Raw genomic sequence first — 15,000 nt, 5'->3', positions numbered from 1 at the left:
ACTTCCTCTCTGAAGTTCACCGGTTTGCTCAAGGGAACAGACAAAGACAATGGGGTCGGGTTTATTCATTTCATAACCGAAGAATGAAAGGTTAAAAAAAGGCAGTTCGAAAATAGGAATGTAAACTGGCATCCAGGCAGCGTGATTTGCTAATGAGAACATTTGGATGGGAGGATTATATAAGCAGGTGTGAAACAGTTTAGAGTGCATTCGCCCATTCTTACCTAAGGTGCAGGTCCTCCGAGTATTTCAGACAGGCGTAGATGAATTCTTTGAGTTGCGAGTATACTTTAGGCACAAATTCAGAAAATGGCAGCTTCTTTGGAAAAGGCATCTGTTTAAAATAATAAAATATATATATATTACAAACAAATAAATAATCTACAGTACAATAGGCAGGTGTTTTGTAAAATTGAAAACCTCAACCTTGTTTCCCTGGATAAGGTATAGTTTACATGAAAATGAAAATACTGCCATCTTTTACTAGCCCTTCACTTGTTTCAAACCAGTTTAAGTTTTTTGTTCTGTTGAAAACTCTAAAGAATGTTTGAAACCTGCAACCATTCAATAGTATTAGTTTTTACTATTTTAAATCATTAACAGCAATGTTTCCATCCAACTATTTTTATGCACATTTTGGATATGCACATAAACAGCGGTTGATGGAAATGCCATGATGTGCATACATTTTGAAAATGCACAGAACCGAGTGAGGTAAACTTTTTATTCGATAAGAAAAGATGCACATAAACTACGATGGAAACACTTTTACCAAACAAATTTCAGTGTGTGCATTTAAAAAAAGAGACCATGTTATGATGAAATTGTGTGTAAATGTGCAAACCAGCAGGCTGGGCACATGGTAAAACATCTAAAATATTGTTTGCGTCATTCTAAAATGCCAGTATTAGTTTTATTATATTATTCATTACTTCCAGAATGTTCAAGAGCATCTGTGCTGTGCGTCTGATGCCTTCCAACGCCACCACACATTCATAGCGGGTCTGCATTTGTCTTTTGAGGCACAAATCATTTATTAAATAAAGAAAAGATTCCCTCAGCTTCTCCTACTGCAACAAATTCTGTTTTTACTTTTGATATTTTGCGCCAGCTATTGAGAACGTGACGATTTGGTTCTCTTTATGTGCTTATGCGCACGTCTTTTATGCGATATTCTAGTTTTGCGCATAGTTAATTTGCATCTTTGGATGGAAACATAGCTACAGGAAACAGGTTTCTATATTTTCTTTGTGTCTATACAACAAAGAAAGTCATTTTTGACCGAATGGAGCCCCTTTTGGTTTCAAAAACACTTGTCAAATTATCTATGACGTTATACGAGTCAAAAAACATTTTTGTGAAACATATTCAGACATATTCCCCTTGTAAAACATACTTTTGAGACTGAATAAGCATGATAAATATATGTATTAAATAAAAGATTTTAATGCATTGTGATGGTCAAGGTGGTTCAGTGATTAATAAGGTTTACTTGATCTGTAAAGTTGTCCTAAAAATTGTTTCAGCTTAGGACTAGTTTTTTTTAGATGGAAGACATGAAGTGTATGCTTCATGCAGCTCCCTTGAAAGTGTTTTAATGCCATAAAAATGATGCAGTACATAATGAACTTTTCTTTACTTAAAACTGTGTGAAAAAGAGAACCGGTATCACCAAGAAAGGTAGCATGCGTTGATTACTCTAACAGTGCTGGGCAGTAGCTCTTGTTGACGTCAATGGGAGAATTCAAATGTATGGCACAGCTCAACTCTTTCAGAGGATGCGCATGTTAGTAATCAACTTCTTGGACAGCAGGAGGATATTTGTCTCTTTGAGGATACTGGAGGGTGTGGAACTGAGAGAATCTGTGAGAAAATCTGTGGGATAAAAGCTTTCTTATGTGTCTAATGCTCACCTTGTCGAGCTCTGGATCCTGGAAGGGAAACTGTCCAGTTATTCGCTGGTACTCTTCAGGGGACACTACGGGAATCGGACTGTAGTTGTCCTGATCCAAGATTTGCCTAATAAACAGAAAAAGGTGTGAGGAGAAACATCACAGATGAAATGATAATAAACGTGAGGGCAACAGAAAGACTAAGTAATATTCACTGGCCTCATGAGATTATATGGCTCGGTCACGGCTAACAGACACAACAGATCTCCTTAAATGCCTGTTCACATAGTAATGATATTCTGAGCTGTTGGAAGACTCTAAAGCATCATTCTTTTATGAAGTGAGTCAAGTGTCTCTGACGGGGTTTGAAAAACAACTCCAGCAAGGTTACCATAACCTTTCCCTGTCATCCGCTCTCAAAATTCAACCTAACAAATCGCAACTATTCCCCTCCAAGGAGCTTTAATATCTTTTTTTCATACCAACAAATTGACATTTTTTGGGATTCAATGCTCTTTAAATGGATCCCAGAACTGAAACGAAGAAAATATTTGTCCTTCAAGCAATATGATTTAGTCATATGGGGGTAATTTGATCAGAGATTTCAGATGGTTTGGCCGGACAGCATTTCGCTGTCCTTCAGCTGTCCGAATATAAATCTTGGAGCACTGCAGGTATCAGATTCAGGCAATTTCCCTAAATGGTACTTTGATATAGGGCATTAAAATGGATATCTCATTAAAAAAATGGATGTATGGTTAACTAGTATTGAATTGCAGAGCAAATGACGTACAGTAAACACAATCTGATTTACGCTGAACGCATCTTATGTTTGGGCATAACCCTATTAGCCTAATTCCTTCAGTATGGATTTCGCAAGGGTCATAAGGTGATAACCAAATCATCATTATTCTGACTCGCATGACAAATCGTAGTATAGAGATGATTAAAAAAAGCAGGAAATCACCTGAAGGACTGGGACCACTTTTTCAGCAGGATCTCTCCATATTGATCCCTCATCTCCAACAACATGTCGAACAACTGGTTTACTGGAAAGCCATAACCCTGCAAAGAGAGATAGTAAGATGAAAGCAAGAACTAAATGAATGTAGCCCTCAGTCGAATACCAGGCAAAATTGGGTTTACACATTTGTTCACATAATTTTTTTTTCAAGCATCACATTAAATAATTATTTTTCTACAATTCTCTATGGCGTTTGAGTGTATTTCTCCTAGCATATTAGTTGCTACACTTGCAAAATATTTTTTATTAGACAATAAAATAATGCCAGGGTGACCAATTTTCTTAGCTCTAGAATCCAACAGAATAAAATGGCATGTTTTATTTCAGATAAAAGGTGTACTTCAGTCGGAGCTCCCAGGGTTGTGTTTTATCTCTGTTATTATTTATTTTTACATGCAAATTCTTGCATGAGTTCATTTAAAAATAGATATTTTGTAAAGTATGCAGATGATACCGCTTTGGTGAGCCTTTTAAATGAAGAGGAGGAAAAGCACAGGCCTGTTCTTGACATCTTTTTAGACTGGTGTAAAAATTCAAACCTTCTCCTAAATATTAATAAAACTAAAGAGACGGTTATTGATTGTAGAGAGAGAACACAAAGCAAAACTAATCCAACATTAATCAATAGGCAGCAAATTCAGTTAGTAACAAGTTACAAATATTTCAGTGTAATGTTGGACGGCAAACTTAACTGCATAAGGAAAAAGCATCAACAGAGAACACACATCCTAAAGAGACTATTGTTCTTAGATGTGTAAGAAATAAAACAAAATTATTAGTTTTTTAAATTCCTCCTCTCTCAGTACCAGTTGATGGCAAGTAGAATGGATATTTATTTAGAGTAAGTGTACCATGTTTTTATGTGAAATGTCAGATGTCTGTGATAGCTGCAAATTAAATTTCCCTAAGGGGACAAATACAGTTAACTAACTAAACAGTACATAGCAGTGGCTATCACCATTTGTAGACTTTTCATTACAATAAATAAATAAAAATACAGACAATTTGTTTATTGCATTTATTTGATTTGTCTCTTGCAGTATTGACTTTCATATATAATAATCACTATATTGCTGCAGTATATGTGATATTTTTTTAAAGACTTTGGGTGTACTCAAACTAGGGTGTACTCATTTGACCACCATGTCCTAGTTCGTTTGACAAGTGAGAGTGCTTCAAATCTCAAAATGGCCCAGCTGGACGAGGTGTGCCAAAGTGCTGTTCGGTTGAAATGCTCGGCAGATATGCTTGTAATGTGAGTGCAAAGTGTGCTTGAGCTCGAAACTGAAGACCAGATGTCACTTTAAGGGACAGTTCCATATGGGTTTAATAATCATTCTTACTCTTCAATGAACACAAAACTGTCATAGTTTATCAAAGATACAAATCCCTAGCTGCATGTCAGCTGCATCTTTAACAAACCTCCTAATACCTGCAGCATGAGGACTTTTATGAACATTTATAAGCACCAAAAGTGGTGGATCTGTTCGGCAAAAGATTTGACTGCGTGTGACTCCATATCAAACGACTTAAAATAATACAAAACAATATAACTAAAGCAAGCTCCATTGTACTGAGCAAGAGTGCTTCTCTTCTGTTAAACTGAACAGCCTTGTCATAAATGACTAGTAGTGTAACGAATCACAAATCCCATGGTTCAGATCACACTACGACTTTTGAGTCATGGATTTTTCAGTTTAGCAAAAAAGGGAGGAGACAAATGTCATTTGCTCTACGTTTATACAAAAATATTACTGCACAAACCATTGGTTTTAACAAACAGAATTTAGAACCTGTAATTTTAATACAAATAAAAATCAAGAAAGTAAAAATCAAGAAAGAACCAGCTGAAAAAAAGGGAAAATATTCAATATGAAAAATGATCTTTGCTACTGTTGCTGATGATGCTAAATAAAGAAATCTAACATCTTGTACAACATAACATAAATTTATTTTCAATTAATGATTCAATAATTCACACATAATACTTTGTTTTATTTTATAGGTGTATCATTTTTCAAAACCTATTCAGTGACATAATTTTGATGGTATTTTGTCACCACCCATGGGTTAAACAATGTAATTTCTACAACATTTACCAGTGTCAAGTTCCACTAAGGCCCCGTTTACACTAGTGCGTTTTAGTTTTAAAACGGCGTTTTAGAATGAAAACGATCCGCGTCCACACTAGCCTTTCACTTAGCATTTCTGAAAATTATATTAATTATATAATTATATTTATTAAACGAGATATTTTATTCATCTTGTTGTCTGTATCTAACAACATATTCCTCGACTTTGGTCAATGGAATCTATTACTTGTTGTCAGGTAACGTGTTTTGGCTGAGTGCAAAGATAAGTTAATAATTAATGTAACCAAGTAGCCTACATTCTGTATATTGACTGATCGCTTGCCTTTATTTCCTATAATGTATAAACTTATTGTATGTTATACTTTTATAATGGCTATTATTGATTAATAAAACTGATATTCAGCAAAAGAGGGTGTGTTTCGTATTTTTACTGAAATTGAAAGGAGGCAGCAATGTCATAGGCTTCGTTTTATTATTAATACCCACACAGTGAAGATGACGCTCATAAATGCGCCTCAACATTTCTGCTGTCTGTTAAGTTGCTAATATCAAAATGAAAATAGGCAGTTCCTTAAATCATGTTTTTATTTTATTGTTGAGAAAGTGAAACAACATAGCCAGGGTGATGTGAATGAAGTTATAAAGTACACTGTTCCCTTTAAAGATTTACCTGTGTCCTTGGTTGTCTGTTTCCATATCAAACTGAGGAGACTGCAGCCTTGATCAAACTTGCGAAGTCTAAACTTACAAGAAGAGGATGCAGGACTGAACTGTGTGTGTAGGCTACTTAATATTGAGGAAAAGCCCCAATCAAAGAGGCGAATGTTGGCAGCTCCGCCACCGTTTTCAGATGTCTCCGTTTTCCCCCATCCACACTGAGACGGAGCAGCAGCGTTTTAGAATGAAAACAGCCTCTCCAGCGTTTCCAAAACGCTCTGTTTTCGGCACTCGAAAACTCAGGCGTAGTGTGGATGGATGGTGTAACCGTAGCAAAACTTATGCGTTTTAAAATGAAAACGCATTAGTGTAAACGGGGCCTAAACTTTGATTTTAACCTTTAAACATCAGTGTTTATATCTGAGTTACAATTCATCATCCCAGTACTTCTGTGTTATTTAATTGTTTGTAACTAACTGAAAAATTGTAAAAACTGAATCTCTCGATCAAATGCAGATTTAAATGCAGCACTTAGAAGAGTTATTAAACATATGCAAATCATTATCATTTATCATTCATGTTGTACGAGTTTGAATTGAGATCACGATCTTTCAATGTTTAATTGTGCAGCTTTACACTTAATGCATTAATGCAGGCTAAGCAAACAGTGACAGAAAACATCTTTAATTATCTTTAATTTGTGAAGGATAGGGTAATTGTTTCTCTGCTGTGTTTTATAAGAAATATTTCTGTGTCAAAAGTTCCAAGTGTATTGTACTGTCAACTTTTGTATAGTAATGTTAGTCATCATTTTAACACCAGGCATGCATTAAAAGGAAATTTTTTGCTTCCCATTTCAAAAACTAATGCAAAGCAACGTACCGTTATGTATAGAGGAATGAAAATATGGAATGAATTATCATCAGAAATTACATGCTTTGTAACAAGTAAAATGAGGTTTAAAAATCTTTTTAAAAATATTTAATGGAACAATAGTAAGTGGATTGTTGATTTGGATGTTATGTATGAATTTTGTATTTTAATGTTTTTATTAGTCTTTGTTGTTGTGTATTAATGTAATTTTTTGTTATGTTCGATGGACCCCAGGAAGAATAGCCACTACCCTGGTAGTGGCTAATGGGGATCCAGATAAATAAATAAAAAAAAATTAATAACCTAAGAAAGCATTTAGGTCCCACCACAACTTTTTCCGTCATTATTATATTTTACAGGGAAGCCAAAATGCTTTCATACACGTGATTTAAATGACGCGGGAGGCGATCTCTCTGCAATTGTTATAAATGTTGGATTAACCTACAATTTAAAAAGATTTATTAATCCGATGGTCACGTGCGTTCCGAACTGTGGGTTGTGAACTATACAGATCACGGATCAACAGTGATATGTTACACCACTATAAATGACGTAAGCATGCTCAGGCTCGGAAAAAATGCAATGTGAGTGGGGCCAAGGGGGAAAGGGGATGGGGGGACAATTGCATCATGGCATGGTTCAAGAGAACCGTGCCTAGAGTGAGTTCACCCTTATTACCAGACTAGTCTTACCTGCAATGTGTCTGCAAACAGCACTATGAGATTCTTCAGATCTAAAACCAGGTCTGGATCAGTGCAATAAGACTGGAGAGATACAAAAGAGAATAATTATGTCAAACAGATATCCAAAATATATAACTTTATTGAAATGTTAAAACTTTATCAGTATTTCCTTTCAGAAATGTATGTTATCGTGGCACTATGCGAGAATTAAAAATGGCTAAAATACTATTTTCAAATTTGACCTATGGAACAAGAGTTACAACTATGATCAAATATTTTTTTAAAACTACTTCTTTTGCATATTTAAAATTGCCCAAATCTCAAATACATTGTCAAAACATTTCCAAATAAATAGCTTATCCATGAATTTGAAGTCTAAAGGCTTTCCTTGCCCAGTGTGTTACATGTGTAGTGTTGCAGACATACTGAATGTGTACGCAAGGCTGCAATGGTCTTGGAAAGAGCCAGTTCCCACAATTCTTCCACGTAAGCCCTGTTTACCAAGCCTTGTGTGGTGTGTAGGATGTGGTCTTCAACTACAAAAAAACTACAATGCACATAAAGAAACAAATCAATGAATATATGGGAGAACATATGAGAGATACAGTGAGTGTAACATCATAAGGAAACATGTCTATGCTACTAATATCCCAAATACACACAATGTGGCTTTCCTGCGCAGATCCATCAATGAGTTTACCTAAGAATATTGCCAAAAATCTGTGCAAGTGCCCTGAGCTTATTTTGTGCCATTTAGGATGTTAGCAAAAGCCTTCATTCCAGACAGCAGCCTTCCCAATATTCCCATTCAGACACTCGGAATAACACCAATCTGCCACTCCGCATCCCCAGAACCATAAATCCTGAAGCTCAGAGTATTTTTCGGCAGCTCTGGGATGAAGAATCAGGAAGGGCCAGAGGAAGGGGAGCTTTTGGCTAACGGGAGGGTCTGAATGCTGAGCCAAAAAAAGGGATTCGGCTCTTTTAATTCTCTTCTATATTAAAAATGTAGCATGTAAATTTGATTTTCAGTTAATTTGGCCATTCAAAACAGAATGCGTACTGCACTTACCCCACAATCTGATTGAAGTAGCGCCTGTAGCCCTCTAATGTTTCATGCTGGAGACCACAGTAGAGAGAGACAGAGAAAGAGCTTATGAACATTAGTCAGATATGCAGTCTGCTGTTACAGGTTGTTTTTGACTTTTGTTGACTTTTGTCTTTATTCAATACACTCGATTTTAAACTTAGCACATTTTTATTGTTTATTGGAAAGAAAATATTAAAAGTTACCTTTATAACATCAATAAGTCATTATATTAATCGAAAAAAACAACAACTGTACAATTCAGCAAATGAGACTGTATACTCTGCTGCTCAAAAATGAGGGGAGTGCAAGATCTTTTTTATGTTTTTAAATTAAATAGGTTTAAATAATTTTATTTTTTATGAAAGATATTTTGAGATATCACAAAGCATTATCATTAAAGAAATACTTCAACCAAACTGAAAATAATGCCATCTCAAGCTTCTTGTTTTTTACCAAGACCATACATAGTAGTGCACAATACAACATAGGACAAATTACAGACTGTCTTATTTCTTATTTTCCCACTATCCCCTCAAAATAAAATACATAAATTTTTTTAATTAACCAAGCTGATCCTCTGAGAAAATTCTAAAATTTATAAAGATTAATTTAAATTATTTAAAAATATATATAAATTAATTAAATTAAAAAAATAATAATAATTGAGCAAGTTTACAATAAAGTATATATTTTTTTTAAAAAAAGGTAAAGAAAATATAAAAAAAGAAAAGTTTGTGTTAAGGAGTCAATATTTTCTCTTTCCAGTTATTTACTGTGTATTAGAGCTGATACCTACTGAACAGGGTGCACCTTTGATATAGTCTAAAACAGGGTTCCAGGTCTTGTAAAAGATTTGAGAGATCCTGCGAGTAAGAATCTTCACATTCACAAACATGTTTGTCTTTGTTTTTTCTCTGTTCAACACAAAAGACATTTTAAATGATTTTGGAAATCTGTCACCATTGACTTCTATAGTATTTCTTTATCCTGCTATGAAGGTCAATGGTTAAAGGTTTCTTATGTTCTTCAAAATATCTTTTTTTGTATTCAATAAAAAGGGAATCTCATAAAGTTATGGAACTACTTGAGTGAGTAAACTGTTTGGGGGAACTATCCCTTTGACGGTCAAAAAGCATTTTTTTTAAATTCTCAATTATTTCAATTTCTAATAATTATTATTATGCTGCATTGCAATTTAGTTGCAATCTAGCATAGTTGCTAGCATCAACAGATCTTAATCATGACATTCTTTTTTATTATCAATTTAGGCATCTTTGCAGAACAAAAGTAGCTATTTCTTTAAAAAGTTTTAATAAAGTTGACCCCCAAAACTCATAAGTATTTTGTAATGACATAAACATTAAGCAACAAAAATAAAAAATAAAAAACTGATTCTGGAATGAAATTCAGCTCTGCTGTTAGGAGAACTAATGTGTTTTCCTGAGCTATATTTTAACTGGAATGATGATTCAATATCCTTTCCCAGTTATTTTTCTGGCCAGTGAAAACTATATATAAGCACCTCAATACTGGTGGTACCTATAAATGCATTTACAGGCTCTACATTTAATATAGGTTGGCGTCAATTTTCTTGTGTTTATCCATCTCAAATTAGCTTTAAAAAAAACAAGTACATGCTAATGGCTTACCTCACAGCTCTTGAGAATTCACATTAAGTGATGTTAGTGAGTTGGGGATGGTGAAGTGTATATGAGTGGAGGGTGTCAAAGTGCTCAGACTGTGTGAAGGCGTACCATGTTAGAGTGAGGCTGAAGCACAAGCCGGGCCTGTTTCCGCCGCTGCTTCCTGTAGTAGTTTTCAAAAGTGTCCCGAGCACCCTGGGTAAAGCACATACATATTCTAAGAACCTGAGTGGAAAAAAGGCTTTCGGTTTCTGTGAACGGACCACTTTTCTGTGACAATCAAAGAAACAACCACTTACAGTATCACTATTTGAAACTCAAAAATGCTTAAAGGCCCCTAACAATTCTTAATGAAACATGAAGACAGTGCAGGGTCAATGGCATTTTGTTTATAACAAGGCTCTGCAGAGTTTATCTGACCATTTCTGTTCTCTAAAATACTGCATTCTGTTTACAATTTAAATGGGTCCAGTACATTTTATGACCAGTCATTGGAATGGAGTGGACTGCATATGTCTGCACTGCACCAATTCACATGACACAAGCATGAAGCCAGACCTCATTTACCCCAAACCAAATCATATTTACACTATCTGAATTGTTTATCCCTTATATAATGCACTTATATGTGTCATTTACCACAATAAAATTGTAATTGTGTGTAATTGTGTGTAACTAGTTGTCTGTATGCTTACTGCTGCATTTCCTCCCTGCATTGTTGCTACTAATAATGTACATATAAGAAGTTCAGATCAACTACAGTCAGCTACAGTTTATTGGTTTGTTATTTATGAAAGTGTTTGTAGACAAACCCTCAGTATGATAGTTTGGTTCAATTTAAATAAGTAATCATTTTCATCCACCTCAATACTAAAAATTATTTAATTGGTCAGAATATCTGACGAGTATGTGATGATGTAAAAAAAATAATAATAATAAATCACTGACTGCAATAAACTGTACATTTTAAATGTGTGTATCTTCGTATTGCAAATGTTGTCACTGTTTTGCATCATACCATCTAATAGATATCCTTGAGACAACATTTTGATATTATTGTCAACAATTTTGATTTTAGGAGGATTGTAAAGAGTTTAACCAATAAATTAAAATAACCCTGAGACCCTTAGTTCATCTTCGGAAGACACATTAAAATATTTCAGATGAAACCTTAAAGTGACCACATGGACCGCAACAGTCCTGACACATTCAAAGAAACCTTTGACACGTTTTGACAATGTTTTTGATACCCTTTCTGGACTTTGAATTGCTCACTGTGGCCATCTATGTGGGATGAGGGAGCTTTTAGATTTCATCTAAAATATCTTAATCTGTGTTCCAAAGATAAACAAAACCCTCACTTCGTTCCAATCCCCCTGAGACTTTTGTTAATTATTTACAGACATTTAGTAATTAATAACAGAATTTAATTCTCAGGTGAACTAACCATTCAAGGGGAATAAAAGAGGGGAGGCGATGAAAGAAAACAGACTTTTATGAGGTAAATTTGAAAAAAAGAGCATATCGGGTACTCTCTTCTAATCTCATAGTATTACTCTAGAAAGAGGCTTGTGGTCTAAAAACAATGACTCTCATTCACCATTCAAAGGCTTTTCTCAGAGTCCCAGAGTGCAGTTCCTATCCACCTTACACTGACTGCTATCGAAGTCTATAAGGGCATAAGACTAACACAAGCACACATGTCCCAGTCAGATCAGAAACAGCAAAGCACTGAACAGAGATAAGACAGAAAGCAGTGGCACTACAGTAAAACTTATCGCTACTTCCGGTCAAGAGCCCTGAATTTATCTAGCCAGATGAGTGACTGCATCTCTTTCACAAAGATACCATAAAAGCACAAAACTCGACCACACAGAACCAACAAAAGTGACATAAAAGCTCTGTTGAGTATCTAGTGAGTTTTTTTCTTTTGGTGGTCTGCATGACATGCTAAAAAAATGCTAACAATCCCATATAACAAAAAAAAAAGTGCTTTAATTAAAATGTTTACATTTTAAATAAATTAAATTTTGCAGTAAAAACTTTATTTATTATAATTTGTTAGATAGATTACAATTTTAACTAAATTACCATGTTATCATTAATGTAAATTGAGATATGTTGTGTTATGTTTTCTGTTATTTCGTTTATATTTCTTGCAGTATTTATTATGTGTGTCTGAGCAGCTCGCTCTGAGTTCTCTGTGCGGCAGTGATCTGTCTGAAACCTTTTGTTCAAAGTAATCCGGTGAGATACTCTGTTAAATACGGTAATAGGACGGTAACCTGCACTAGCGGTGGCTGATTGTGTAATGCCTTTCTCCAACCCTGTTTCAAAGTCATCTGGTGAGATACTCTGTTAAATACGGTACTAGGACGGTATCATGTGTTAGCTGTGGCTAATATTTACCTTAATGCTGAATGATCAACGGGAAGGCCCTTTTTCTTGTGTCCAGTTTTCTCCTGTTTTGTGGTTAGTTATGGAGGTTAGAATTGTATGCTTTATTTATGGAATTTTATTTTTGGTATAGGTAAGAGGTTTAATATTAGGTAGCGTACCTTGTTTTGTTTGTTGTTTTGGCCTTTTTGTTCCCCGATTCTGATTTTGATCTTTTTGTTTAATAAATCTGATACCCCTTATTGACAACTTGGCCTGTGTGTGTGTGCTTGGGGGAACAGGAACGGGGACTCCGGGTGACCACTTTTTTATAGCGGTCATCCTTAAACTTATGTGCGTAGCGGGGTGCATCCACTACGTAACAATATTCATTACACACTTGTGGCATTTGCTACTTTTACCTGTATGTGTATGACAACTTTTTACACAGCATTTATTGACAGGCCACAAATGACAAACTACAGTAAGGAATTGCGAAATATCCATGCAAAGATCTATTAATTACAATGTAGGACTTTAGCAATGTTTAGCAATGCAAAGTTTGCATGGAATTAAAACTTAGAATTTTTACTTTGCTCGCTCACATTGTAATTCTTCAGGTATACCATCATTAATCCATTCAAGTTAATACACTGAAACAAATTTTTTTCATAATATTCAATAAAAGTCTAACCATTTGCTTCTGCATTTGGAGAGGTGGTTCTTCTATTGACGTCAACCTTGTCCTTGAGGGCTTCAATAGCACTGCATATTAAAGGTGCTGTATATAAGCCTTTACCTCTTCTAAAGCATAGAATGCCAGAATATATTTGCAGTTATTTAAGAAACATGCTAAGTGAATATTCTTGTTTAAAATAAAGAAATCTTTGAAAATGTGCATTACGTGCATGAATGTCTGTTTGTTTTGGTACCTTTAACCCACATAATGCCAGTTTAGCCAATTTTATTTCAGCACCCCGAGTTGCCTTGGTGGAAAACCATGCATCTCATTCATTCAACCATGAGGGCTCTTAAAATATGCGTCCGTGACTGAAATGCAACCTCCGGTGGATAGTACCAGACTGCAAAATGAGACGCAGATTCAGAGTTCCACATGAGGTGGTTATTAGTAATAATGAGTAAACATAAACATTAGGCAAGCAGGTTACATTTTAACCCCGTATCACACAAACAGGTGGCGAGATTTACTGTGATAATAAGGCTTTTTGCACTAGACGAAACAGGATAGAAATTTAGAAACATAGCCATTCAGAAACACATGTGCACTCCAATGAAATAGTAATGCATTTAATCAAATTAATACATGTTAAACCTCTTTAACATTATTAAATGTTCATGCTGAATAGCTGATATGTGCTAGTTTGCACTGAGTCACAGTTCTGAAGATCAATTTCAAACGCTTTATTTTATTTTCAACATATGAGGTAAACTATCTGCCGCTGCTTTCAGTTGTATGGCAATAAATGTCATGTGAAATGGAATTCAAACTCACATCATTAACATTTAACACTAAATAAAACACATCAGGTGTACCTGAGGTGATCGTTGTCAGTATATCCTGTTGTTCAGCTGCAAGAAATAGAAGCCATTTCTAAAATATAAATTTCAGGTGTCAGTTAGAACAAAAACTCCTTTAAATAAGGAGAATAATCCTTCTTTTATTTAGAACATGATTTTAATCAGCCTTAAGGCACGACAGTCAGGCACACTGCTATTGGTTTCATCAATCTGGCAACCTGCGCTGGCGTGTGTTTTAAACCAGGCGTGCAATACCTAGTTCAACCACTGGGTGTCAAACTTACATACTGCACCTTTAATACCATCCTCTTACCAGTAGTTTGCTATGAGGTAATAATGCCCAAAAGAAAGCCATGCACCTTACTCAATAATCCATTTCAGCTGGAACTACACCAACATACTGAAATAAAAGTCTCAGCAACTTCCGGTTCACCCGGACTTAAACTTTTGTAATGCCAACAAGCAGATTTAGAATCACCCTTTACGTCCGTAAAAATATTATAACTAAAATGTCTGTGAAGAAAGCTCCTACAGGTGCTGTTATTGAGCTCTGGTCTACAGCAAATTTCAGCATACTTATTTCGCCAGACTCTGGACTAAGGGCACAAGAGCGATACTTAATCCCTCAAGAGTTTAAACCAGCATTCATTCGGTTACCGAGCTCATCAAAGGCTACATCACCCCAAGACCACCCAGACATAATGATGTGTGGAGAAGAATAAATTTTGAGAAATAAGGAATGAAGAAGAATAAAGCGGGCATAAAAATGGAAAAGCATTATACAAATATCCAATGACTTTAGAACAACCTTTAATAACAGCGGGGATCACATAGATACTCGCCTTTGACCACAGAGGCCTTCAGAGTACAATGAAAGACAGAAGGTGAAACGATTCAGTAAGAAACACCAGAAAATATAAGCAAGCAACTTCCTCAAGCCAAAGTCAAAAAACGAGGGATTGTTGAGAAGTCTGATTCATTTTAGCCAGTTGGTTCATTCATCAACTTATTAAAAATGGATTCAGTGATTCATAACCACTGTACTTTGAAGCTGCAGTCTGTCAAACTGTAAGCCACTCATAATTTAAAGTAGCTTCCCCAAAACTGAATGGTCCGCTGTGGGGTAAACT

At 35.3% G+C, this 15,000-nt stretch overlaps 1 protein-coding gene across 5 annotated transcripts in view; it reads right to left on the bottom strand.

Moving 5' to 3' along the window:
* The window catches only part of exoc6b (exocyst complex component 6B), a 159,894-nt gene that overhangs the window by 72,468 nt on the left and 72,426 nt on the right, over positions 1-15,000 (bottom strand). For 3 of the 5 annotated variants that reach the window (NM_001076730.3, XM_073907141.1, XM_073907144.1), the window contains exons 9-15: positions 10,067-10,150; positions 8,295-8,341; positions 7,649-7,769; positions 7,232-7,303; positions 2,860-2,957; positions 1,914-2,019; positions 225-334 (exon numbers count right to left, since the gene is read on the bottom strand). In NM_001076730.3, coding sequence (NP_001070198.3) covers positions 225-334; positions 1,914-2,019; positions 2,860-2,957; positions 7,232-7,303; positions 7,649-7,769; positions 8,295-8,341; positions 10,067-10,150 — 638 coding nt within the window. The remainder of the gene's footprint in view (positions 1-224; positions 335-1,913; positions 2,020-2,859; positions 2,958-7,231; positions 7,304-7,648; positions 7,770-8,294; positions 8,342-10,066; positions 10,151-15,000) is intronic. The other 2 variants (XM_073907142.1, XM_073907143.1) reach the window with 1 other exon arrangement.

Source organism: Danio rerio, chromosome 7, assembly GCF_049306965.1.
Source record: "Danio rerio strain Tuebingen ecotype United States chromosome 7, GRCz12tu, whole genome shotgun sequence".
Lineage (NCBI taxonomy): Eukaryota > Metazoa > Chordata > Actinopteri > Cypriniformes > Danionidae > Danio > Danio rerio.
This window is presented reverse-complemented; position numbering and strand designations above follow the sequence as displayed.